Consider the following 27,460-nt stretch of genomic DNA (forward strand, 5'->3'; position numbering starts at 1 on the left):
TGTCCGGGAAAGCCTCGCCGAGATGAGGAGTGATCGCTTCTGCCCCACTCCTGGTATCCTCACACACCCTGGGCCGCGCATGGCCTCATCGATTTTAGAGGGCCTGATGCTGGATGCTGCTGCTGCTGGGCCACGGCGATCCAAGATACGGGTGGAGGTTGCATAGGTGATCTTCGGGTTGGTGGTGGGTGAGGTCAGTGTTCCGGTGGAACGGTCCTGGATAAGGAGTCAAGGGAAAACAAGAAAAACGCCGCCAATCTACCAAAAAAGAACATGAGGAACGCGTTGACGTGGAGTCAACAGGACTGACAATTTTCACCACTTTCAAATTGCGAAATTCACGAAACACACCTTATAGAAGGTTTTCCAATAAGAGGTTTCATTTCATCAACAAGTATATTTTGGGGAGAAATCAATGAATTTTTATTAATTGTAAAGAGGAAGGTCTAATCATGATTATTGTACTCGAAGAAGACATCAATTTAGAACTGAAAGATGTCGCTTGAGTGAAACTCAAAGTGGTGCCATAGTAAAACACATTTTTTTGGCAAAATTCGATTTTATTATTCAACATAGTTGCCTTCGAGGGCGATACAGCGATACAACTTTTCGATACCATTTTTGTAGTACGATTTGTCTTTCGCTTCAAAATAGGCATCAGTTTCAGCGATCACTTCTTCATTGGCGCTAAATTACTTTCCAGCGAGCATTCTTTTGAGGTCTGGGACAGGAAAAAGTCGCTGGGGGGCAGATCTGGTGAATACGGTGGATTCAGAAACAATTCTAAGCCCAATTCATGCAATTTTGCCAGTGTTTCATTGATTTGTGACACGGCGCATTGTCTTGATGAAATAGCACCTTTTTTTTCTTCAAATGGGGACGTTTTTTAACGATTTCATCTTTTAAACGATCCAATAACGCTATATAATAATCGCTGTTGATGGTTTGGCCCTTTTGGAGGTAATCGATGAATATTATACCTTGCGCTTCCCAGAATACTGATGCCATAACCTTGCCAGCTGACTGTTGTTTTTCTCGCTTTGGATTCGGTTCATCGAATGCAGTCCAGTCAGCTGACTGTAGATTAGACTCCAGAGTGAAATGATGGAGGCATGTTTCATCCATTGTCACTTATCAACGGAAAAATTCAGGTTTATTGCACTCAAACAGCTTCAAACACTGCTGAGAATCTTTAACAGGTTGTTGCTTTTGATCGATTGTGAGCTCGCACGGCACCCATTTTGTACACAACTTTCTCATGTAAATGTCTGCTATCTCGATCAACTTCACTTTATGGTCATTCTAAATTATTTTGTGAACTTTTTTGATTTTTTCGTCGGTGGAAGCCTCTTTGTGGCGTCCAATGCGTTCGCTCGCCGGCTTCGATGCTCATTTCACCACATTTTAACTCACCATACCAATCAATCATGGTTGATATTGCTGGTGCAGACCCCGGAAAGTCTTCATCGAGCCAAGATTTCGCTCCAACTGTATTTTTTCCATTCAAAAAGCAATATTTTATTAGCATAAGAAAATTTTTTCCATCTTTTTTCAAATAACAAAAGTAGCTACACTCACAACGCAATATGTCACAAACTAATGGTCGCACTGCTGTCAAATTTTGACACGTATCGTTTGAAGGTTGGTACTAACAAAAATCATATGGATTTAATACTAGCACCACCATCTGTGCATCAGACCGGGGACTTTTCAATTGGCCTAATAATCTAACCATGTTGGGGAGATGGAGATGTAAAAATTGCATATCCTTCCTTTATCTATGTTTATTACTATATGGCTATATCTAATGATGCAAAAATATACTGGGTGTGCCATTTGAAATAAGAAAGTAGTAGCCTGTTTCGGTGTAACCAACAGTTGTAGAGATCTGAAACTATTTTCAGCATAAAATTATGATTAGTTTACCATAAACGTCTAATAGGCCATCGCGCTGAATTACCTTGTAGAGGAAATATAACGAGTGATTAAGCGATATAAGTAAGATTGAAGTAACCACATCCTCAGAAACTAGAGGTTATCGAAGATGAAGATATCGTTGTCGAAACGAAGTTAAATACAAATAAAAATTCCAAAAAGAAAATGTTGTGAAAAATTAAGCCGTCAAGGACATTTACCCTCCAAAGAGGCCCGAAACACAAGAATTATAAACGGAATAATGAATGGTACCTACGCAAAACAATAATTATACTCGACTAGTGGCTGATTTTCTAAAATGATTACGTCGACGTTGCTGAATAGAAACAAAGGACGGTAACGCTTGACGTTAGTTCTATATAAGTTGTGTGTAGCTTTTCATCGAGTGGATAACGCTGTCAACTTCCGTTTTCCCAACCGGCATTCACATTCATTTCAGTATCATATGACATGAATTCAATTTCGGGTATAACTGATTTAGCTTGAAAGGTTTCACTGTGCCGTATTGAAACAAGAAGAAAAGCTGAGGGATTCAGTAAATTTCCTCATTTTAAGTAATCGATATTCGCACACTAAAACGTTGAAATGGTCAACTTCTACTTAATATACATAGAGCCGCCGCATACTGGACACTTTGACAAGACGCCAAATTTTAGGGGCGTGAAGTCAGTTAGTAAAAAAAGACATATTTTTTCGACACATAAAGTTTCTTAGTGAAAATACCACACTTGTAGTAAATTAAAAATTTCCAAGCGTCAATTTCATTGAAATCGAATAGACGCTCTCATCTAACGGGTGTTTTTTTTTCGAGGTATCAAACTTTAAGTTGCCATTACTGTTCAAGATAGCGACCGATTTAACAGCTGTCAAGTGATATATTCTCAGTTTGGTTTGGCAATTCAACATGAATAGACTCACGCCTGAACAACGCTTGCAAATAGTGCAATTTTATTTCGAAAATAATGGTTCTGTGCGGAATACGTATCGCGCACTAAGTCCATTTCATTTTGTTTAGCGATGAAGCGCACTTCTGGTTGAATGGCTACGTTAACAAACAAAACTGCCGCATTTTGAGTGAAGCTAATCCTCAAGTGTATGTCAAAACACCGTTACATCCAGAAAAACTGACTGTTTGGTGCGCTTTATGGGCTGGTGGAATCATTGGTCCGTACTTCTTCAAAAACGATGATGGCCAGAACGTTAGAGTCGATTGTGATCAGTATAGAGCCATGATGACTAACTTTTTCATTCCTGAATTAAACAACCATGATGTCCAGGAGCTGTGGTTCCAACAAGACGGCGCAACATGTCACACAGCTCGTGCCACAATCGATTTATTGAAAGACACGTTTGGTGACCGCCTAATTTCACGTTTTGGACCTGTGAATTGGCCTCCAAGATCTTGTGATTTAACACCGCTAAACTACTTTCTGTGGGGCTATGTTAAGTCATTGGTCTAAGCGGATAAGCCACAAACTCTTGACCATTTGGAAGACAACATTCGCCGTGTTATTGCCGATATACGGATACAAATGTTGGAAAAAGTCATCGAAAATTGGACGTCCAGATTGGACTACATCCGAGTCGGCCGTGGCGGTCATATGCTAAAAATCATATGTAAAATGTAATGCTACAAGATTATCTTGCGGATAAAAAAAATTCATATCAATCGAATAATCCATGCAGAATATGCAGACTTGTTACATGTCTGAGAGAACGATCAGCTAAGTCACCTCTAAAATTCAGAAGAAGGCGAAGATAAATAGGTAATCCAGTTTCAAGCACCTTATGTACCAAATTAAGTAAGTGAACCTTTACCCTGTTCTCCATTCTCAGCCAGCCAAGTTCGTTTATTTTTTTAGATATGTTGAGGGAATACTTCAGTAGATCAAAAATGAATCTGCAACAATAATTTTGAACCTTTTGAATTCGTTTTCTGTCCCAAGCGTCGAGACAGAAACCATACACAAAGTCACCATAATTGAAGTGGAACAGTACAAGTGATTCGACTAACTTTAAACGAAGACGTGCGCTGTGAAATTCACGATTTAAATAAAGGAGTTTTAAAGCAGCAAAAGATCTTTTCAGTAGGGAAGTCACATGACCGCTGAACTTGAGCTTGTGGTCAATAAGTGAACCCAAATTTTTTGCACTCTCCACAAAAGGAACACAAGTTCCATTGATTGATATATTAAAATTTGCTTTAAGAAACTTGATACGCTCTTTTGGGTCAAATAAAAGGAGTTAAGATTTATCTTAATTCAATTTCATGGTGTGTGTGCAGTGCACCATGAATATATTCGCTCAAAATCACTCGAAATTCTATCAGCTGCATCCAAATAATCAGGTAGAAAACCCTGATATAACTGCGTGTCATCAATAGGTACTAAAATGCGCCTTTAAGAACTGCGTCATCTTTTCACTATAGAGCTTGATACTTTAAAATAATTCGGGTCGATTTTTGATGAAATTGACAAACCGTTCTATGATAAAATTTTAAAATGCGATTTCATATGAAATTGAAAAAATGCCTTGGAGCTTAGAGGAGAATGACAGAGACTCCTTCAAAGAAAATTCTAGAACATGCAGTTCGAAAGTTTGAAAAAACCGAATAATGGGGCTCAAATATACAGGGTGATTCACCTCGATGATCTATTATCATTAGACGTTTATGGAAAACTAATTATAATTTTGTGCTGAAAATTTGCATGTTGGAGTTTGGGATGATCATCTTTCTCCCTAAAATATTTTCAGATTTCAAGAAATGTTGAATTTAGTTATCGAAACATCAAATTTTGGTTTCTTTCTCTGTCACAGACTACTCCACACAGTTAGAATTTGCGGTTTTTCCTCATTTGAAGTTCTTCCTCGATAACTCTTAAAGTATTCATTTTAGGTGAAGGGTTTGCTTGAGTAACCCTCCTTCTTTTAATACGTAGATTTGATTTAAATAATAAAAATATAGGTTCTATTTTAAAAATCGAGAGTTTCGATGAATTTGAGTTGTGCATGATCCTGTGATAAACACCCTGTACATTTTTGGTTCAAACCGCAAACAGTCTTATAATACTACGAATTTGCAGAATCGAAAATGAAAAAGATTTTTCCAAAAAAAACTTTTTCTGCAGTAATATTAAAAAAAAAAGTGAGCCATCGTCGCCACTATTTATTTCATAAGAATCCCATCAACTCATGAACCGTTGATTTTATACCCAAGTTAGGGCATATTACCGAAATTGTCATCAAAAGAGCTATCTGATGATGCAATGATATACTGGGTGTGCCATTTGAAATAATGAAGTAGTAGACTGTTTCCGGCATAACCGGAAGTTGTATAGATCAGAAAATATTTTAAGGAGAAAGATCATTGTCTCAAACGCCAACATGAAAATTTTCAGCTCAAAATATGATTAGTTTCCCATTAACGTCTAATAGGCCATCGTCGTGAATCACCCTGTATAGGATGTATATACTCTAACAAAATCCGATGAATATATAAGTACTATTGCCTATAAAAATTGACTCTGTTTCGAGCCCGCTGCCAGATAAATAAGGCAAAGAAGGAAAGAAGGGCGGCAAAATTTTATTTTGCCGGTGCGCCAAAATGTCTGGCGGCGGCCCTAAATATACACACCGGCAAAATTACAACGGACAAAATCTCAACGAAGTTTGTAGTTCATTTTCTCTTGAACCCTTCGGCTGATTTTAGCAATCATTCTTTGAATTGCAGCTTGATTCCACAGGAACATAACTGTTTATATGCCGTACTCAGTTACTCGTATTTTGTTATATACAGAGGCGAACAATCCTGTGAAGTGAATCGTTGACAGCAGAAAATGTTTCATCTTTTTATTGATTGGAATTTGCTCATTTTGAGAGAAATTAGAGCATTTCATATGATAAGTTGTTAAGTACGAATAATACATTTTTTGAAGATTTTAAAATTCATTTAAATGATACACTGGACCAAAAGTAAACATATATTCCGTGAAAAAGTTAATAGTATTGATTAATTCAGTCAGCATTCTTCAATCAATGCAGAAATATCAGATGAACTACAAATACACATGAAATAAATACGAGCAATCAGAATAAGGACGTCGGCAACAGAAAAAGGTTGACAACAAAAACTTTATATATTGTCCAGTTTTGTGGGAGTTTTCAAGGTGAATGCAGATTACAGTTGGCATCTTCGAATCGCCATCCCTGACGTCAAGCCATTAATTTCAGAAATATAGTATAGCAGACTTTTGAGGTCCTCTCAGAATACCAGAGGTTATGAATATTTTTTCCAAATGCAGATCTCTATATTCATTTGTGAACAGATTTAATCTAATATCCTATTGAGCCTCGTAATGCAGCACTAAATCAAAAATCCAGCTGAAGCTAATCAAGACAAAGATAATGCAGGAAAAATGAAAGAAAATCATGTGAGAAAAGATATTTATTTGAAATATTATTATATAAAAATGGAATAGCAAGCTACTGTACTTTCTACAATGATTATAGTACAATTAATGTTAAACAGCAAGAAGTGTTCAGTCACAAACCATTATAAAAAAACACTCAATATTTACAACACCACAACGTAGACAAATTTATTTCATTTGTACAGGAGGTCGAACAGGACCCATCGGACCCATTGGTCCCATTGGCATGACTCCCATCATAGGAGGACCAGGTCTCATACCCATCATAGGTGGCATTGGTCCATGGGGTCCCATCATCATAGGAGGCATTGGGCCACCGGGTCCCATTGCTGAAAAATAAAACTTTATTAATAATCGTATAAATCCAATAAAATCTTGAATTTACCAATTTGTGTAGAAAATACAAAGTTTTAATTATTTTTTCGGCCAAAAGGCTGATGGAGTTTTCAATACCAACCTAACCTAGTTGCTAGTAACCTAGTTTTGTTTTGCATATTACAAGAAGATTTTGAAGAAATAATAATTCTACTGAATCCAAATGAATAATAATAATAACCTTCTTTATTAGGCTTATTATTTTCTGAGAAGAATTGAAGTACTTTTCATGAAATTATTTTTGATAGGAAAGAAAACCAAAAATTATATGTAGCTATTAATAAAGAAATTAAAGAAGAACATCAATGTACACTGAAACTTTGGTGGTATACTATTTCTTATTACAATTGAGTTGAACAGATGAGTTACTGATTTCTTATTTTCGTAATGAAAATCTAACTATTATACGAGTTCTTTGTATAACCTATATTGTGGGATTAAGTCATTGTTATTATTAGTAAACAATTTTGATGGAAGACTGGTCTCAAATACTTACCACCTGGGGGCATCATATTTGGTCCTCCAGGTCCTCCTGGCCTTTGTCCTAATAACTGAGCAGGAGGAGGAATTGCAACACCTTTGCCTGGAGCAGCGAAAGGATTATTGGCAATTTTGCCAGCCTTGAAGGCAGCCGTTGTGGCATCAATCAAATGTTGAGCTTGTTCTTCCATCCATTTTTGATAATAAAATTTTACATTATCTTTATGTTTTCTTCCTGTACAATGGGTTTTTCGTACACTAGGGGAATCATGAGTCAAATAGGTATCACAATAATCACAATAATACTTGGGCATTTTCAATCTATTCCTTCTAATCAGACTAATTAGTAAAAAAAATATATATATAACAAACACTAACCTCAATCTTCTTACACAATTTTTGAGTTTTGATTGTCAACTGTCATTCAAATAACTTCGAACCATAGACCTAAATATGATAAGTTCATAAAATATCTTCCGTAATTTTCTTGTTTTTCGTAATTGGACCCAAAATTCAATTATTCATCACTTGAAATTCAATAAGATTATGTTTTCCATCATAAATTAACCATAAAGACATAGACTGAAATGATAAAATGTCAAAAATTCATTGATCTGTGAACATAACCTATATATTACTTGACAGAAATAAATTAAATACAATTGAAATAATAAACATTTCACTACTTCTAAGCTAAGTGCATGTCCCGTAGAAATCAAGTTAATTCAAATAATCGAATTTGCGTATCACTGATCATTCTAAATGGCTAATACTGAAGAAAATTTCGAACAGGTAAAAATCTATTTTCAATTCATGAAATTATCATTATAATATTAACACTATTACATTTTGTATGGTGGCACATATTTTAGTTCGAAGAAGATGAAGCAGCTGAAACCACTCTTGCCCTATGCAGTGCTGGAAGAAAACGCCTTTTCAGCAAAGAATTACGTTGTATGATGTATGGATTTGGAGATGATCAGAATCCCTACACGGAAAGTGTAGATATAATCGAAGACCTTGTAATTGAATTTATAATTGAAATGACTCATAGGTAAGTCTATAATGTAATTTTTAAAATTCTTAACCATAATAATGTGGTTCTTTGAATCATCTTAATAATATCTTTTTATTGATTAATGGTTGGTTTATGCACTATTCCTAACGACTAAGACTAAAAATAAGGATTGAACGCTAACACATCAATGAAGGCGTTTATGCATTTTACCTAGGACTAAGAACTAACCTTATGACTAGAAAGTTGACCAACTTTTTACTTAGAACTAAGCTCTTAGTTGAAATAATGAAATTCGCATGCGTCGCATAGAATTTCAATGTTAATGACTCCCAGTTTTTATCGTTTTATGTTCCGTTATTCGTGTTCATCAATGAAAAGTATTCAGTGTATATGAAAAAAATTAAATTTTATTTTTTCACAATCAATCAACCAATATCAATGTCAAACATCAAAGTATAGAGTAAACAGAAAGTATTTCGAGCATGTGCGCTTTCCTTCACTAAGAACTAACAAGAGAATGCATAAAAGCCACTGAATTTTGGATAGAGTTCTTAATTATTGGTTTTAAGTTCATAGTTCTTAGGAATGGTGCATAACCCAACAATAATATGAAAATTTCAGAAGGATGTGTGAATTGCTAATAATATAAATTTTACTTCAGAGCTATGGAAATTGGAAAAACTGGAAGAGTATCTGTGGAAGACATTGTTTATCTTGTTCGAAAAGATCCTAGAAAGTATGCTCGTGTTAAAGATCTTTTGACTATGAATGAAGAATTGAAGAGAGCTCGTAAAGCTTTTGATGAAATCAAATTCGCAGGTAATATAAAGTAACAAATTTGGTGCATGATTCTGTATGCTTTGTATTGTTGTGTTCATTTTAGTGTCTTGATTTTTGGTTTGTAGAAATTTCAAATTAAATTGATCTATCTGAATATTCTTTTATTGTATTTCCTTCATTCTATATGGAGATAAATTGTGTAAGTAAAGATTTCTTAGATAGCTCTCTACTGCATTTTGCACATATCAATTTAATTTGTAATATAAATTTTGTGTTATTTTGTAAATTTATGATTTCAGGTTTGAACCAAACGGAAGAAGAAAAGGCCGAATAGTTGAAGTTTGATATATTAAGAATTTCATTTTACCTATGCCAAAAATTTTGCAGTACAAATACATACCTATATTTCATTAAGGAAAATATTAAATTAAAACTCACTTGCAGATCATTATTATTATGGTTTTTGTTATTTAAAATGTATTTCTGGTTTTTCACTGAACTAACAGTTTCTCCTAATATCCTCAACATTTCCAAAAGCTTGAAATTTTTGTTAACCACACCTTTTAATTAAATTTTCATCAATATTTATTGTAACACATGCACGTTTTGGACATAATAATATTTTTTGCTTATCTAGACAAGGCATTACTCAAGAAAGGAATTAGTTATGCAACATTGAAGATTAACCTGCCTTAACATAGTCATTTTTTATTTGGTAGGCTGTACAATAACTCCATTTATTTCTGAGGGAAATTTTTTTTGTGCATTTACATAAATAAAATTAATTAAATTACCATGGCTATACCTTGTAGTAAAATTGAAAAAACTTATCGAGCATAAAATGAAATGAAAAAGCCAATACAGTTTTGATATTATTGTTATGGCGAGATTTTTCCTTGAGTTCTTTCAAAATAAAAAGATATTCAAGAATATTGTTGAAATACAACAACTAAGATTTAAATTTATGTTCCTTCTTGTAAATTTTTGAAAAAGTGTATATTTTCGGAAAATAAAGATTTATCTTGGTAGCGTGAATTATCCAAGTTATTTTTTGGGGATTCGTTCTTCCAAGATTCCAGAAATTCTGCACAGAGTTTTGAACTGAAATTATAGTCCCTGTGCTAAGTTCAAAATTTCATCATACTGATTAAAGGGAACAGCTTTTAAAGGTGATGAGATCACCAAGATTGAGACAAATTAAGAAGTCATTATAAAAAAATCCCATTTAGAATATACCAGTATTCAATAAATTAATGTTGAAATGCTGACCATATAAGTCTTGAATAATTTGACAACTATTGCATACTAGCTTTTCTCATTTAAATTTTCAACGCAATTCTTAGCAGATAAAATCACATCGTTCACACCAACCCCATCATATGACATTCCACAAAGTGATAGAGGTAGTTCAGAACTTTTAAGATAATCTTTGATCTTGCTTACAGTTTTTCTATGGCCAACTGTGTACTGAGGAATACAATTCTTTAAAACATTCACTTTATACTCAGAAGGCATTTCATTAATTTTTAAAATCTTTTTAATATAATTAAGAGCAACATCATAAAACTCTTCGTCTTTCTTAAAATCTCCAAAATACTGTTTGAACCAAAATCCCCCCATCATAACAGTTAAAACAGTATCATTATTCTGATTGAAACAACAACTGTCAAAAATTATACCTAATATTGGTAAATTCTCTTTTGGAGGTACTAACAAACCAAATCCTGGATTTTTTATGAGACTATCCTTAAAATGAAAGTTAACAACTGTTACATCAACACTTTGAATTTGTTTTAATAGATGAGATAACTGAGGGTGCTGATCAGAAATTAATGGAGCTAGTGTTCCTGACAATAAAGTACTAACTAAATGTTTAGATTTAAGTGAATTATCTTGACTATGAACTACAACTTCTTTTCCTGAAAATTCTACTTTTTCACATTTAGTATTGAGATTTATTTGTACTCCTTTAGAACATATCACCTCATCTAATTTGTTTGGCAATGTTTCTAAGCCATTCTCAAATGAATACACACTCCATTTTTCTCTTCTGACCCTTTCTGATAATCTTGATGTAGTAGAATTTTTCTTAGGAGAGAAAACTTTTTTTAAAAGTCCTTTGGATATACTACCATATTTCTGTTCATATTGGAATAAGTGAGAAACTAGGAAATTAACACTTATTTCTTTAGCATTACCCGCACAAATTCCACAAATCAAAGGACTCATCATATAATCTGCCATCTCACTACCAAATCTTCTATTTATGAAGTCATATATAGATTCATCTTCAACTATCTTAACAGGCTGTTTGTGTTCATTGAAAATATTTGTAATAAGGGGTTTGGAAAATGGTGACTGGGTCTTGAAAAGACTGAACAAAGATGAAGGTAAAGAATGCAACTTTCCATTTACATATATTAATCGATTTTTAGCAGCAGGACTATTAGCAAGTACGGGTCTAATTTTGTCTGTCAGCTGTAGTTCTTCAATTAGCTTCAAAGTATTTTCTCCTGTTTCTGTTCTAGGTCGCAAAGTCCTAGCAGCCTGTTCGAAAATTATTCCCTTCTCTGTTTTATGTGATTGAATCCAACCACCAGTTCTTTTAGTAGCCTCCCAAATCGAAATTGTTTTTGGAGAAATCTTTCGACAGAGGTAATATGCTGCTGATAATCCACTCACTCCTCCCCCAAGAATATGAACTGACATGGTGAAAAAAATATTCTATTAATATGCTCTTAGATGTACTAAAGTTATCCACTTATCCAGTCATCTTGTTTATTTGATCAGAAAACAGGTTAAAAAATTGAAATAGGTAGGTTATGTTATGATGGTCAAGTCAATTTAGTCAATTGTTGAATCGTTGATAGAAACCAGAGAACAGAATGTTACCTCGCCAGAGACAATTTTATATTTCCTTAGTATAAATTGTCGATAATCAAGAACAATACTCGTAGTGCAATCAATAACATTCCAAAATTTCCGACGTTGATATGTATGCATTAATTAAACATTTGGATAAATCCAAGTTTTCTAAGAAAAGTGTTGTAAGCATTGAACTTAATTCTATGGTTGTAAGTCGTAATTTATTCTTTGGTCCTCAATTTTCATATAATTAACCTCACTTCAGATTTGCAGAAAATTAAGAAATTTTCACTCTACATAACTTGAAGGGTATAAATATAAATGCTGAACGAAATAAAACTTCAGTATGTTAAGACCAATTTCATTCAATTTCATTAGGCGTTATTCTAGATTGAATAATTTTGAATTAGAATATTTTTGTTCAAGCCAAAATATTAATGAAATTGAGCAAAACATAGCTCAAAGGAAAGGAGTTGGAAACATTAAGCGAGTTTGTGAATTGTACGACCAATATAAATCAGTAAACAAAGAAGAAAAAACTACCATTGAAAATGAGCTTATCTCAGAAATATTGAAAATTCCTAATAGAACACATCCTGAAGTAATGAAAAATTCTATTGATGGAAATTCAACGATTGTTAAACTCATTGGAGAAAAGAAAGTATTCAATAATAAACCTCTAGAATTTCAAGAGATAGCCAAACGAATGAATCTTGTTAGAACTGATCAATTGGGTAATTACTCTGGTAGTAAAAGCTACTATCTCCTAGGAGCTATGGCAAGTCTAGAAAGAGCCCTTGTACAGTATGCTATGAAAACACTAATGGCCAATAACTTTGAGCTCATATCAGTTCCTGATTTGATACCTAGAGAACTTGTAGAGAAATGTGGTCTTCTTACTTCAGGCGTTAGAAATCAAGTAAGTACAGAAGTAAAATTTCTGAATTGGTTTTATGTTCTTAGGTGTTTGTTTTAGATGAAAAATTGCATCAGAATAATATTTGTCTATCAGGTACTTCAGAAATGTCACTTGCTGGTTTGTACATGAATCATATATTTGAAGAAGCTGAACTTCCTATTAAACTAGCAGCTGTGAGCAGATGTTATAGATCTGAAACTTCAAATTTAGCTGAAGAGAGAGGACTCTATAGGTAGACATATTATTTAAAGTTTATTCCAAATTTGCCTATCTACTACATTCATTAAGGCTCAATCGATTATACTAATTGAAGATTAGTCATCTAAAGAATGAATTATTTATTATTTTCAGAGTCCATGAATTTACAAAAGTGGAAATGTTTTTGATAGTAACTCCTGAACAGTCTGATTCAATGTTAGAATATATCAGAAATATCCAAGAGGATCATTTCAGTCTATTAGACCTACATATGCAAGTTCTTGATATGCCTCCTGATGAACTCGGTGCTCCTGCTTATAGAAAATATGATATAGAGGCATGGCTTCCCGGAAGAGAGTATTATGGAGAAATTTCTAGTTGTAGTAATTGTACTGATTATCAGTCAAGAAGATTAGGTATTCAGTATAGGAATAAAAATGGTGAACTGAAATTTGTTCATACCTTAAATGGGACTGCTTCTGCAATTCCAAGATTGCTGATAGCCTTAATTGAGACTGGTCAAAAGGAAAAAGGTGTTGTTGAATTACCCAAAGTTCTTCATAAATATATGCATGGACAAGAAATTATAAAAAAACAGACAAAGATACCAACACTTAAATTAATAAAGAGCAAACAGTAAATATTTGTTTGCTATTCCTTTCATTTAATGCTTCCTATTCCAATGATTCAAAGAAATAAGGGAATATATCGATATTTTACATTCAAACTTTTTGACTGCGGAGTAAGAAATCATATCATATAAAGTATTTTTGTTATATACATATACAAGAGGCCCAATAACTTTAAATTTTGAAGAAGTGTCAGTTAAGTCAATCGTATTCTTAAGTTCTATGGTTAAGCTCTGCCCCATTCGCCATTTTTAGGCTCAATATGAATGTATTGTCGTCACTGTGTTTCATTACTGAATCATTATTCTAGCAGAGGAGGTACAGTTTGATCTTCGGCCAACCAAAGGCAAAAGAGACTTAAAAGCTGTTTCAATGTGTTTTTGACCCAAACTGGTAATACTGCATCCAAAACATTTGCCGAATTATCTTCACATTGCTCTTGTCTCCTTTCGTTTTACCTACGCATAAAAGCCCGAATAACTTCTAGTTGGTGCGCATTGCGTCTTACTCCGAATCTTGATAGATTGGTACAAATTTGAGTATCCCTTATATTTTCTTTAGCACTACTTTAATCGAAATAATTACCCAGTAACCATTAAGAAAATAATATAAACAAATTTCATAAGCAATTGTCATTCCATCGACAGGATGAGCTAATAATTTTAGTTAGATATCGGCTGCATAAATCTAGCTAGGACTCATAGGAACGATGAATTGGCAACATAAAGGTGGCTGGAAAATATTGGATTGTCGAAGCACATGATAGGAAGGCGTGGAAATTTTTGAGAGAGACCTATGTTCAGGAGTGGATGATTACGGGTTGAGAAACAAGAAGAGAAAGAATGTTTCAGTGTGTTTTGAGTTTTTGACCTTAGCAATCAAAATTATTACATTTGTTTGCCTGTATATTTTTGAGGTAAAAACAAATTGCCGAATTTATCGTAAAATAGTTTAATCCTCAGTAGCTATTCAATAATGTACATGTATAAATTTGACTCCTAAATTAAATATTTGAGTATTTCTCCTACAACAATGTGGATAGAAAATAAGAGGTTGCGTTCACGGATTGGTTGGGAAGACATCACATTTATTTAATTATTCACTTAAGTAAACTTTCTGTTCCTACAATATCCAAAATCTTGAATATATTATAATACATTGCCTTAAAATCTAATACAGACATTTACTTAAGATACACTTAAACTTATTTACATCAACGCATTCATTCGCTCGTCATTCCTATTCTAGTCTACAATCATTCACTTTTCTCTAGAAAATCTAAATTTTTAAGTACCTATATACAGTTGGCTTAGATTTGTGGAAATTCGCAACCTCTTCATCTAAGAATAAACTAAGCGTAAGTCAGTTCTTTAAAAATTCGTGTCGTATGATCTTCGTCTATCGTATAATCTGTGGCTACTGCCAGGACCTCCATGATGACCGTAATAACTTCCTGCAGAATTGTTGTAATTGTTCTGGGAGTTCCAGCTATCATACAAGTTCGTCATACTGTTATCGTGTATTGATCCAGAAGAACTCTAGAATTATAAAAAAATAAATATAATATAAGAAAAACAACAAAGATGGACTATAATAAAAGATGCATCTCTATGTATTTTATTACTTTGATTCACCACAATATAAGTTTTACTTAGGATGTCTAGAAATAGTGGTTAGCTCCTCTGAGGGTTTACTCACTGACTATTCAAAAGATTTGAAATGAGACTGGTGGCTTTTGAAGAGGATTTCAAGGAGCTAGACGGTACTTCTCTTGATTCCCGCATTGGTTCATACGGCGCTCACATTTAAGAAGTCTAAAAATACTGATGTGTCCAATAATTAGATATTGTTGACCTTATTTTTGTTGAAATGATAGCGACAAACTTTAATTTCTTTTTTTTTTATAATGACATGCTTATATTTCCATGGAGACGAAAGCGGAATTTGATGTCAGATCAAATGTCCCGATAAAATAATCGAAATTCAAGAAGGCTAGCCCCTTTAAAGGACGCCAGTTTTATATAAAACTGTTGTGGGCACACCAATAATGTTTCTAGACACCTTAATTTCATGAAACCCACATCATACTTCTAGCATTAAGATGGAAGAAGAATTAACCACTTTTGAAAGAGATTCCACAGAAACATGAATACCTTTTTTGGCAACTTATTGTATTCCCTGTGGGCTTCCATTCTCCTAGGATCCCAAAATCCTACTTCTACACTATAAGGATCTTCTATTCCATAATTGTCATATCCTCCCATATGATCTTTGTTTAATTCATTGAGCATATCATCAGTGAGCGGTGTAGGTATTTTCTTTTTGGCATTTTTCGATCGATTCACAAGCTAAAAATAAAATTTTATTCTATAGCGGGGAAACATAATAACTCGACAATAAACTTACAACCGTGACTCCAAAAATTATGACGAAAAGAAGAGAAGCTAAACCAATAACAATAACAGCAATAGCCCATTGTGGCAACAGCAGATTATCTTCAGCATATCCAACTGTAGGGGCTACCTGTTTTGGCACAACTAAAAAAAAGAAGAAGATTTATTCCTTTCTGAAAGCAACCTCCACAATAAATAAGAAGCTTGGTAATTGAAGGAAGTATGCATCATTTAAAAGAAGTCAACAAAGAATGCACATTCCAGTAATATAAAAATGTCCAATATTCACCTATGAAGTCCGTGTACATTGGATCAATAATGAATTTTCCTAATTTGGCCTTTTCCACATATTTGACCGATTCATTCAACGCCTTCCCTTCTCTAGGTGTGGACTTAACATAAGTACTTTCCAGTGCTTCATTGAAAAGTTTCTTCATTTGAGAAGTGCTAACATGCATATCTGAATTTTGCATTTCAACTAAATAATCCACCAAAACACTGCCTTCACTGTAAATAAAATCAAGGAATTACTTTACAGATGAGTACCTACTGAATTATAATCTTAACTCACCTAAATCCGTCAATTCTTAAATTTTTGAACAAACTTTTCAGTGTTCCTGATTGGCTATAAACGTCTTCCAACTGAAAAAAAAGGATTGAAGAACCATTATTGAAAATGATAATGTTTCAGTATAATTGCAACTCACCTGGAGTTGAACTTCATTAGCCAATATCTGCCATTCTTTGGTATTTCTATCAAGTAGCTCCGGTACCCATTTAACACCATCTACTAATTTTATAGTACCAACTAAATCACATTCTTCAACGCACACACCAGGAGTTGTTGGTTTTTGAGTCGTTGTTGTAGATGTAATTGTTGTTTGAGTTGAGGTGGTGAAAGTTATATTTTCTGGTTCTGCACTTGATGGAGAAACTCTATGAACAGACTCTAGAAGTTTTTCTATTGATATTGGTGTGGTAGAAGGCGTAGGCCAACCAGTGAATTCAGTAGTAGCCCTAAAAATATTTTCATTTATTGTACTCATAATTTTGGTAGTGGGTATTCATGATGAAGGGAAAAAAGATCACTCATTGAAACAGAAAACAAAATATTAAAAAAAAAGTTTCATATTATTAAAGAAAATTGAATCACACAAACCTTGTTGGCCATCCTTTATGAATTGTCGGAACTGGAGCTTGGGTAACTTCTTTTTGTTCTTCTCTAGCTCTGGGCGTAGTTAACTTATGATTTATCCTCTTACCACCTGGCCTACTAGGGAAAACCACTTTCAAACCACCTTTGGTTGTAGTTGCGGCAGTTGTGGTTGACATGGACAGTGTGATCGACTTCTCTGTCTCTACCATTTTTTCATTTTCGAGCATCTTACGAGGTTTGTACCCGCTTGGTAGTAGACTTGTTGGCAAATTCTCGATTTCAATGCCTGCCTTCTGGGCTGGTTTACGAGTTGTGAATTTTGGTTTAAAACCCGGCGGTAAGAATGCACTTATGTCGTCTTTCTTGGAATTTTCGAATAGGTCTTCAATTGAAGATTTCGGTGTGGTTGAAGTTGATTTCGACTTGTATCCTGGCGGTAGAAAAGCACTTACGTCGTCTTCTTTAGAGTTTTGCAGTATCTCATCTATTTTATTCGGTTTCTTTGTTGTGGCTGCCTTGTATCCTGGAGGCAAGAATGCGCTTATATCGTCCTGTTTTGCTTCCTTGATGATTCCTTCTGCGGAAGTTTTCTTTGTGGTAGTGGATGGGAGTTTGAAGCCCGGTGGCAGTAAAGAGCTGATATCATCCACCTTCGTCTTTTTCAATAATTCATCAACTAAGGAAGAGCCAGATTTGGTTTCGTTTGATTTCGATTTATACCCTGGTGGAAGGAAGGCACTTATATCGTCCTTCTTAGTTTTAGTTAATATCGAATCGATTGGGTTGGAAGACGTAGTTTCTGCAGGGGGTTTGTATCCAGGAGGTAGGAAAGCGTTGATATCTACTGGCTTTGCTATTTTCAACAAGGCATCAATGGGAGATGGTTTAGAGTTTGATTCATCGATATCAGGAGTTTTTGAAGCTTGTGTCGAGGATGGATGTGATGGTCCGAATCTATGAATTGGACTTTCCGAAGCTGTGTCATTTATTGATTTGTTCTCACGGTTCAATTCACTGTCTGCAGATTTAGAATTCGTACTTTCTTTGAACTTCTTCAATATGTCTGCAACCAGACCAGAACTACTGGTTTCTCTATCTGGTGACACCTTATAACCCGGAGGCAAGAAAGCATCAGGTTTGGCCACAATAATTTTAGGTTCACTAAAGGTTGTTTCGTTTTTATTTGAGCCAGATTTTTGCGTGGTGGATGCTTTTTTCGGTGGATGTGGTTTTCTCTTCGGGTATAAATTAGAGGTAGGTGGTCTTGACCGTGACGAAAATTTCTTGATGACAGGTGTATTGCTCTTGGATATCGAAGGGAATAACTGTGCTGCTTCCGTTGGTGACTCTGTTATAGCCGCCATGTGTATTTTATCCGTCATATTTTCCGTAATGACTGCTATGTTGTTGTCTTCGTTCTTGTAACCACCAGTTAGTAGACCACTGGACAGATCAGACTGTACTCTATCCAATTTATCTATCAAACTCTCTGTGGAATGCTTGATGGGAGGCATGGTTGTTGTTTCTTCAGTGGAGCTCTCATCATACTCTTCATAGCTAGTATAATATTCAGTAGAAGCTTCCTCCTCTGAGCTGCCCTTGTGATTTTTTTCATTCAATAAAGTAAACCTCTCTTCTTGAGCGACTATTGAAGAGGGCAGATAGTGTGCTCCAGAAATACTCTTGCTGGTTTGAACAGATGCTACTACGACCCAAGAATCGGTTGAATTATCTATATATGATGGCGTAGTTATTTCAGTTGTGGCTGTTGGCATGTTTGTAGCGATTATGGTATTATTTATCACGCTCTTTGTTGTAACAACGGACACAACTGGTTCGTTAAACGTGTGTACTGTATCGTTGTTTTCAATTATTGGCTTCAATGATTTATCTATTCTTTCTTTTGTCGATTTTGCTTCAACTTTTACTTTGGGGATATCTGCTTGTTTATGTGTGGTACTTCTTGTTGTTTTTGGGGTTGTTGGAGATTTTTTGTTATCTTCATATTCGTAATCAGTTTGGTCGAAATTATTTGCAGAGTTGAACTCCTGATCTTCTGACTGCGACAGATAAGATGGTTTATCGTAATGAATGATGTTGTCACGTGGATATTCCCGCGAATTTCCATCTTCTACCTCCAATTTGGTGGATAGTCTTCTTGGGGGGAATATATTCCTAGAAGGATTTAGGGTTGTTGAAAAAACTTCCCCATTTTCGTTGACGAAATATTTATTTTCTTGGAGTTGATTCTGTTTATCTTCCGGATCTGGTGCTAATATTCTAGTATGTTGCCTCAATATTTTGGGCGGTATTGGATGAACTTCTCCAGTTTTCTCGTGCTTGTTCTCTTGGTTCCTATAGAAGTTGTCCAAACTGCCGAAAGAGTTGTCTAATGTGACCTGCCCTAGGAATGTTTCGGTGTCAGAGGGGTTTATTTGATGATTTTTTGATAGAAAATGAGAGTAATTAGGTCTATGGGTGGATGGTACTACGTTTTGTGATGATCTCTCATGATCTGGTCTGAACAGAACTGTATTATGGTAGGGAAGTTCGTTTTTAGATATCTGCTCTTTGGAGGAGAATCTATATTGAGGCAGGGTCTTCTGGAGATGGGCAGGCACATCAGATGTTTGAAGATCCCTTTGCGGTAAGTATGGATCAAACGAAGAGAATCCTGGAAAATTTTGTTGGTATTGGATCTGCTTGTTCTGGTTGTAGTAGTCATCTTGTGGTTGGAAGTGGAACCTGGGATCCAAGATGTATTGTTGAGCTGTAAGAAAAAATATATTGTTAGAGGTGACATTCATTGATACACATGTGTTTGTGATTGAAAATTCGGTCATTTGGAATGTTGTGTTCTTGAGTAAACCATTCTGAATTAAAATTTCTCAAAAATGAAGAAAACACTAACATGAAGTCGAGAGCTTTTGAGTACTCAACATTAGTGCACTAATTGTGCCCTTGAAGACCAATAAATATTGGGTATTTTCTTTCCAATATTCTTGTTGAATTTTCTACGGTTTGATTATGTGATTAGCTCCAAATTTCCAAGCAGTATTACTGGTATATTCTGCCGAGAAGGCGAACCATTTTAAGGCTTCCACACTGATAAAAGTACACACGTACACACCAAATTGATCAATTTCTAATATTTTATGGGGAAACATTCTGAGGTTGTATTAACTATGCTCTAATCCCAGTAACTTGTAACTTTTGGTTTCTGAAGACATTTTTGTCAGTTTTCGTTCGTTAATAGTTATTTATAATACAAGTGCAGAAGGCATTGATATTCTTCCATGAGTTCAAAATTAAAAAACGACCCACGAAGTGGCGAGTTTTGGAATGAACGAGTGGTAGAATGAGCCTTCTGTACGAGTATTATACATTATTTTCTCTAATTCATTGCATTTTCATTGAAATTAATGAAATATTTCCATAAATATATTTTAGTGATTTTTGCATTGAAAAATGTTGGTTGGCAGAACTGATTCTTTAAGGCAAATTGATGAATTGACAGATAAAGCCGTGGCGGAAAGTTCGGAGTGCCAACATAGAATAATGAAATATAACCATGAAAACTGTGCGTTTCTGATATATTCTCGCACGATTTTGTTCTACAAGATGTGGAAGAATGAACGGAATAACCACAGAATTAGAGAAAGGATGTTAAAGATTCTGTGGATTAGACAGGTTACTAAAACTTTATAAAAACGTTTACTAAACGTTTATAAATTCCGACTTCTTGTGATTACAGCCAAAAAAAGCACACAATTCAAATTTTACACCCTTATTGTTACCCTTTCAAATCGATCATTGTGAAACTTTCCTCCATAAACATTCATGAAACCCTAAAAGCATCGATCCTAATGGCACTCAAAACATCCCGCCAAAAAAGTCAATATTGGGTTCAAATGTCGTAAAGTGAAGTATATTTGAATTTACAACTTCCCGTGCTTGGAGTTTTCCAATTCAATCCATTTGGGAAATAAAGGGAACGTTCTGTAAATATAATATACCTTCTGTATTGGAAAAGTGGAATCATTCAACTTCTGCTCTCCACAGAACGTGCTATATTATATCAGTTTCCAGTCTATTTCCAATGTATCTCCGAGCAGAGAGTCGAAAGCAATAAATTTCTTCTTGAAATTTCGGCTTGTGGATTCTCGAAACGGGACCGAATCAATACTTAGTTTATTGAAAATTGGTTTTCGCGACGTGACGTGATTTGTAGATCGTGGAGAACTCCAATATTTCATTATGAGAGTTTCCTGATTAGTTATTAAACTACCCACGTGAGGGTGGGAATGGTTTGAAGAGGTCATAAGTTATTGATAGGTCCACAAACAGATATGCTTCGCACGTACTGAAGTTGCTGAATAATGCAACTGTGGAGATTTGTAAGGAACTGACGGGGAAAGCGAAGAAGTCAACTAGTTATCAGATCATGATCGCGTTTCTGGAAATGGATTTTTGGGACGTTATTCGATTGGTTTGTAGGATTTGTGCCTGTTCATCGCCATTAATTTTATCTACAATGACTTTCCATCAAGAAAGGGCCGAATCCATTAAAAACCCTACCTATTCAAACAAATCCAAGGAGGCCGTCGATACTGTTAACGAAGCCGACGACATCCTTAGGAGCTGTTACCTCTTCAGTATCCAGAACTGACTTTCCTATATAAGTGTCTCTTAGGCCTGCCAAACCCAGTCATTTGCATCTCTTCTGCTGACTTACCCATGCGGTACAAAAGGTATTTGCACCAACAGTGTCTTGTCAGCAGTTCCACAATTACCTAAAGCTCAGCTCGGCTTCAAGAACTTCCTGGTAAGGACTTCAGGGTCTCAATATTCCGTGTTTAACCTTTTAGTCCGAATTTGATGGAAATTGGTATCGATAGCAGATTGCTTTAGGATGATTTTGACAGGTTGTCGATGGAGTTTGCGGTTTGTGAACTCCTCTTAGTCAGGGTTATTAGTTTTCATAGGAATAAAATACTTATATTTCGATTATATGATGAACGATGTAAAGCTTGAGAGTCGAGAAGATTGAAGATCTTGCAATCAGATTGGATTCACACTTGAATAATATAAAAGGGAGAGCTTTGAGAGTTATTGGTCTCATACAGCGTAATTGTGGTAAATTTTCTATTCGGATAATAATGACCTTGAATTTTTTATTAGTTAGAAGTATCCAAGAGTACGACTGGATCCGGTGTTGAGGTATTGGAGAGTATTCAGAATAGACTCATTCGGTTGGTTGCTTTTAATCAGGGTATTCGTATGTCACATATAGACTATGTGAGTATGAGGATATCTTTGAATTAAGAGTCACTCAAAAAGAAGAGTTTGGTTGCTTGTGCTTTTTTTTGTATATATTAATTAAAGGATCGTTTTTTTCTCTGCCTTTATTAGAAAGTGTCTGCTTCAATGCTTCAATCAAGAGAACGAGAAATACCCACTTTTTTATTTAAGAGAACATTATGGTTTTCAAATGAAAGTACATCTGTTAACCTGGACAGGGGGGAAAGGGGTTGATACCCCCGTTAATTTATTTGTTATTATGATTGCAATCCAGAAATTTCTCTTCGGGTGGGAATTAGTCAAAAATTCTTTTTTATTCTGCGATATAGTTATTTCTTGGGTGGGGTATCAGTTATACTTGGGGAGGTGGGGTGGATTAAAATCCCCCGGGCACCCCCCTGGATTCAACACTGTTCGGTATGTGTATCTGAGTTTAAGCTCTTTTGAATATATACGGCATGCATAAATTAGACAGAAAATAACGTAACAAGACTGAAAATAACGGATTATTTTAAGAGCGAAGGACGTCACACCCATTGGCAGATTTTTCATTATATGCAAATCGACATTTCCGTATTATAAACAACGTTGTATTCGCATGAAACCATCATACGGTCCGAGACGTATGAATTTCATCGTATCATGTAACTAATTGGATTGGTGATGGAAGTTGGATAAGCCTTTGTACCATTTTTTTGAAAAATAACAACTCATATGCATATGCAATATGTCGAGAAGATCTTTCTACTTGAAGTGTCAGTAATTATTATATCCTAGAAATTATTTTTCATATTCGACTGAAATTTTGTGTCAAAATTGATGATTCACTTCGATAACCTATTAGTGAAGAAAATTTTCGGTGAAACCTTCTTCATTTTCGATTTTGCAAATACGTAGTATTATAATACTGTATGAGGTAGGACCAACAATCTAGAGAGTGTTCATCAGAAGATCATGAACTTGAAGAACTCAAATTGATAAAAACTTAAAATATTTTTTTATTATTTCAGTCATTTCTGCTAATAAAGGGGTGGAAGTTACTATACCTGAAATGAAAACTTTAGGAGTTATCGAGGAAGAACTTCAAATGGGGAAAAAACCGAAATTTCTAACTATGTGGAGAAGTGTGTGTCTTCTACAATCCCAACGAACAATTAATTACATTCATGAAATGTCCAACTTAGTTATAGCAACAACGAATTTCAGTTTGTTTCTGTGTTTTTCGGAAGTCACAGACTACTCCATATAGTTAGAATATGCGGTTTTTCCTCATTTATAGTTCTTCCTCGTTAACTCTCAAAGTATTCAATTTAAGTATAGGGTTTGTTTAAGTACTCTCCCCTCTTTTTATACTGAAATAATAAAAGATATAGGTTCTAATTTGATAATCTCGAGTTTTGTTCAATTTGAGTTGTCCAAGTTCATGATCTTCTGATAAACACCCTGTACATTTTTGATCCTACCCCATACAGTATGATAATACTACATATTTGCAGAATCTAAAATTAAAAAGCTTTTTTCGAAAAACCAGTGCAGAAATATTCAAAAAAAATACGAGTCCTTGTCGCCACCATTTTTTTCATAAGAATATTAACTCACGAACCGTTGAGTTTATGCCCAAGGAATAGCATATTGCTGAAATTGTCATAAAAAAGCTACCTGATGATGCAATGATATATACTAGGTGTGCCATTCGAAATAAGGAAGTAGTTGTCTGTTTCCGGTATAACCGGAAGTTGTAGAGATTTGAAAATATTTTAGGGAGAAAGACCATTGTCTCAAACTTCAACACGCAGATTTTCATCACAAAATTATTATTAGTTTTCCATGAACGTCTATTGTTTAATTTTCCAAGTAATTTGTCTGTGCGCTGATTAGTAAGAGTTGAAAATGAGTTCAAGTGAAATTATCTTCTGTGCGCGCAAGGATTATTTATCAACTATATATATTCGAAAAAGCATTCTTCAAAATGACCATTCGAAATTTTAGAAGAGTTTTTGTGGCACCCTATATAACCTGAACGGTTGATTTTAGGACGGTGGGGCAATGAAGATCCCTTTCCCTTCATTTAAATAAGCAAATTAAACTAAGAAAATGTCGGTATTTCGAGAAACAAACTGTATATTCTGAATACAAGTATTACAACACCGAATTGTCCGTTGTTAATAATCTATATTCAAAATGAAGTAATGAGATTCCGAATCCCGCGAGAGAAAAAAAAATCAAATATGTGTAACAAATTGCAATTGGACTGGATGAGATAATATTGGTGGAAAATTGATCTATACGTTCTACATTACTGCTCCATACAAATTATAATCATGTTATGTGATTCGAATTCGTTCCACCGACGTAATCATATGGGAGCTCAATTCAGAGGTGTTGTATAGATGGGAAAGATCCCTTTTGTCACGTGCTGATTGAAAATTTTTCGATGTTCAAACGAATCAACGTGCGGGGAGCATAACAATAGAGTACGGTTAGCTCGAAGAATGCATCAATTCAAACATTTAGAAGAGAGGTGAATGTGACTTCGAAGACTATTTTCAGAGTGAATCAGTTGATTTTTTTTATTGGGTATATAATAGTGCATGATGCAATTGATACATGAATAAAATTCGTGTGATGCCACTGGATTTTTTCAGCAGATGTACAGAGATCAGGGAATCGTATTCATTTTTTGTTTCAATTATAGAGTAATTAACATTTTACTCCGAGGTTTCATTAATATTCTGATTTAAATAAACTCATTACGTAAAAAACATAAATAGAGGGAGTATACGCAATTTTTACATGTCCCCAACATGGTTAGAGTACTTTGTCATATCATATTTGTGATATCTTTTCAAATCCACAATTTTACTGTATCAAATTAAATGCGTATTATATTGAATGAAATATATTTATTTGAGTGACTCCCGATTGAATATGCAAATTTGAATATTTAGAATCCGAGATTTTTCCTAATTTTCGAATTTAAAGTAAGCAAAATATTTATTTTTTTCTGTATTATATCTGCTGATATCCAAGGTTTGGCAACTATTGCGCTTCTAATGTCATCGTTTGTTTCACGTCGTTTGGCGCGCTCTCAAAGTTTGTTTTCTGAATTCTTGATATATTCAGGTATTTATTTCAATATATTTTGAGTTAATATGGTACGTCAATTCATAGTATTCACAGACTACTCCACAGTTAGAAATTGGGGTTTCTCCTCATTTGAAGGTCTTCCTCGATAACTCATTTGTGGTATAGGGTTTGTTTAAGTAATTCCCCCTCTTTTTATACGCAGAATTAATTGAACTGATAAAAAGTATAGGATCTAGTTTGAAAATTTTGAGTTTTGATTAATTTGAGTTGTCCTTGTTCATATATTTTGAGTTAATATGAAAAATTGATTGACTATGGAACATAAGAAGTGCGTTCTTTTTGGAGAAACTCGCGAAGTGAAATATCGTATCACTGATATGTTTTCATTTCCGCGCGCTTCATGTCAAATTTGATAGTTCATGTTAGGGACAAAATTCGCTTACTGAGAATAAATACAAAACTAATTACAAAAAGCATCCAATGGATTCTACTGAAAAAAACGACCGTAAAATGTTTTTGTTTCATAATGATAGCACAACTAATAAAGGAGTTATAAGAACTTTTCATTTCACGCCAATTTTCCCTCATAGCTTGAAAACAGTTGAATTTACGAGGTTGTGGTTTCCACCAAATTAATTTTCAAGCCCTAAAATATGTCAATCATTTTTTTCTAGCTCAATCTAATTCTGAGATCCTCTCACTAGAAAACGAATTCGGGACATCCAATAAATCAGAAAATGCATTGAAGAGGTTCATCAAACTTCACAAAAGTCTAGATATGATAGTTGCACAGTGGTTATATCAAGAATAATCATCTCAAACCTTTATTACTCCATATACCAAAAAGGGGAATATTCATAACATATGAAGTGTTTTTCTTGAAATGGCTCACGAATAGCTCCCTTCAATATTAGCATATCTTTAAGGAACACCTTCGTATTCGAAATAAGACGTTCATATTGTTAATTAAAGGATATTTTAATTGTTCAGAATTAGAGGACTTATATCCATTATGGATAATATCAATATTTACTTTATTCTCCCCATCCCAGATTATGATGATGGATGCTGAAACCTTTCCAACTATAGGAGCATTTCAGTTTATATTGTATCAATATTTGCACCCTTTCTCAATATGAAGGAAGCCATTTCATTTACTTGAGTTGCGTATAATGCATAGAATAATAAAGTTAAACTGTTAATTAGCAATTCACTTTGTACAGATATTGTTTGATGAAATTATTAACAGTGGAGCATTTCAACATTCGTGTTATTGGTTTATTTAATATTAGCTTAGCTCCTTGCTTTCATGTGGGTAACTCTCGATAATTTCATCATCGAATTTTGACATTTCAGCATATCTTGTGTACAAAATCAATTTTCTTAGTTGATCTGTTAACATTTGAGAGAAAAACTAACAAAAACGACAAAATGTCATTTGTGGTGAATTTGTGTTCAGTAAGTTATTCAATTTTCCATTTTTGTTTTTTCATTTTCAATTTTTGAATTTTGTTGATGCTTGTATATTTCCATGTTTGAATGGCAGAACCAACTGAATACAAAAGATATAACAAATTACAAGGAATAATAGTCAGTGTTAGCATTTTAACCATTTCAAATGGAATAATTCCTATTGAAAAAAGGAAGCAAAAATATACATCCAGAAGTACGAACTTTAACATCCTCTCAAAAGATTCTGACTTTACAACACACATTTCACATTTTTTCATCTGTACCTACTTTTGAAATGAGCTCACAACTGAATGATTCCGATCACAACATTTTTTTTCAATTTGATCGATGTTGCGATGAAAATAGACTGAAAAAACCCTGAACAATTGCCGAAAACAGCCAATTGTGTTTTCGGGAAAAAAAGGGATTCTTCATTTCAGTC

The 27,460-nt window shown here is 34.4% G+C and overlaps 5 protein-coding genes across 7 annotated transcripts in view; 2 read left to right on the forward strand and 3 right to left on the reverse strand.

The window, feature by feature from the left end:
• Positions 1–6,364: 6,364 nt before the first annotated feature.
• LOC123676701 (U1 small nuclear ribonucleoprotein C-like) lies at positions 6,365–7,627 on the reverse strand. Its single transcript, XM_045612828.1, has 2 exons — positions 7,237–7,627; positions 6,365–6,694 (listed from the first exon to the last, which is right to left on the reverse strand). The coding sequence occupies exons 1-2, from the start codon at positions 7,532–7,534 to the stop codon at positions 6,534–6,536; spliced, it is 459 nt and encodes a 152-aa protein (XP_045468784.1). The 5' UTR covers positions 7,535–7,627; the 3' UTR covers positions 6,365–6,533.
• Positions 7,628–7,844: 217 nt separating this feature from the next.
• LOC123676702 (transcription initiation factor TFIID subunit 13) lies at positions 7,845–10,103 on the forward strand. The gene is made up of 4 exons (XM_045612829.1): positions 7,845–8,012; positions 8,093–8,274; positions 8,900–9,057; positions 9,318–10,103. The coding sequence occupies exons 1-4, from the start codon at positions 7,983–7,985 to the stop codon at positions 9,350–9,352; spliced, it is 405 nt and encodes a 134-aa protein (XP_045468785.1). The 5' UTR covers positions 7,845–7,982; the 3' UTR covers positions 9,353–10,103.
• LOC123676697 (protoporphyrinogen oxidase) lies at positions 9,452–11,843 on the reverse strand. Its single transcript, XM_045612821.1, has one exon. It carries the CDS (start codon positions 11,725–11,727, stop codon positions 10,324–10,326), a length of 1,404 nt encoding a protein of 467 aa, XP_045468777.1. The 5' UTR covers positions 11,728–11,843; the 3' UTR covers positions 9,452–10,323.
• A 27-nt stretch (positions 11,844–11,870) lies between these two features.
• LOC123676698 (serine--tRNA ligase, mitochondrial) lies at positions 11,871–13,646 on the forward strand. 3 transcript variants are annotated; one of them, XM_045612823.1, is made up of 4 exons: positions 11,871–12,065; positions 12,149–12,802; positions 12,847–13,034; positions 13,154–13,646. In XM_045612823.1, exons 2-4 carry the CDS (start codon positions 12,230–12,232, stop codon positions 13,638–13,640), a joined length of 1,248 nt encoding a protein of 415 aa, XP_045468779.1. In that variant the 5' UTR covers positions 11,871–12,065; positions 12,149–12,229; the 3' UTR covers positions 13,641–13,646. The 3 variants fall into 3 exon arrangements, with proteins under 3 accessions (XP_045468779.1, XP_045468781.1, XP_045468778.1); XM_045612825.1 differs by having other exon boundaries at positions 11,872–12,065; positions 12,310–12,802; XM_045612822.1 differs by lacking the exon at positions 11,871–12,065 and having other exon boundaries at positions 12,101–12,802.
• A 918-nt stretch (positions 13,647–14,564) lies between these two features.
• Positions 14,565–27,460, reverse strand: part of LOC123676696 — a 78,971-nt gene continuing 66,075 nt past the window's right edge. The window contains exons 2-8 of the mRNA XM_045612820.1: positions 17,182–19,948; positions 16,730–17,039; positions 16,594–16,664; positions 16,312–16,529; positions 16,036–16,166; positions 15,783–15,977; positions 14,565–15,167 (exon numbers count right to left, since the gene is read on the reverse strand). Coding sequence (XP_045468776.1) covers positions 15,000–15,167; positions 15,783–15,977; positions 16,036–16,166; positions 16,312–16,529; positions 16,594–16,664; positions 16,730–17,039; positions 17,182–19,948 — 3,860 coding nt within the window. The 3' untranslated portion in view covers positions 14,565–14,999. The remainder of the gene's footprint in view (positions 15,168–15,782; positions 15,978–16,035; positions 16,167–16,311; positions 16,530–16,593; positions 16,665–16,729; positions 17,040–17,181; positions 19,949–27,460) is intronic.

This window comes from Harmonia axyridis, chromosome 3 (genome assembly GCF_914767665.1).
Source record: "Harmonia axyridis chromosome 3, icHarAxyr1.1, whole genome shotgun sequence".
Lineage (NCBI taxonomy): Eukaryota > Metazoa > Arthropoda > Insecta > Coleoptera > Coccinellidae > Harmonia > Harmonia axyridis.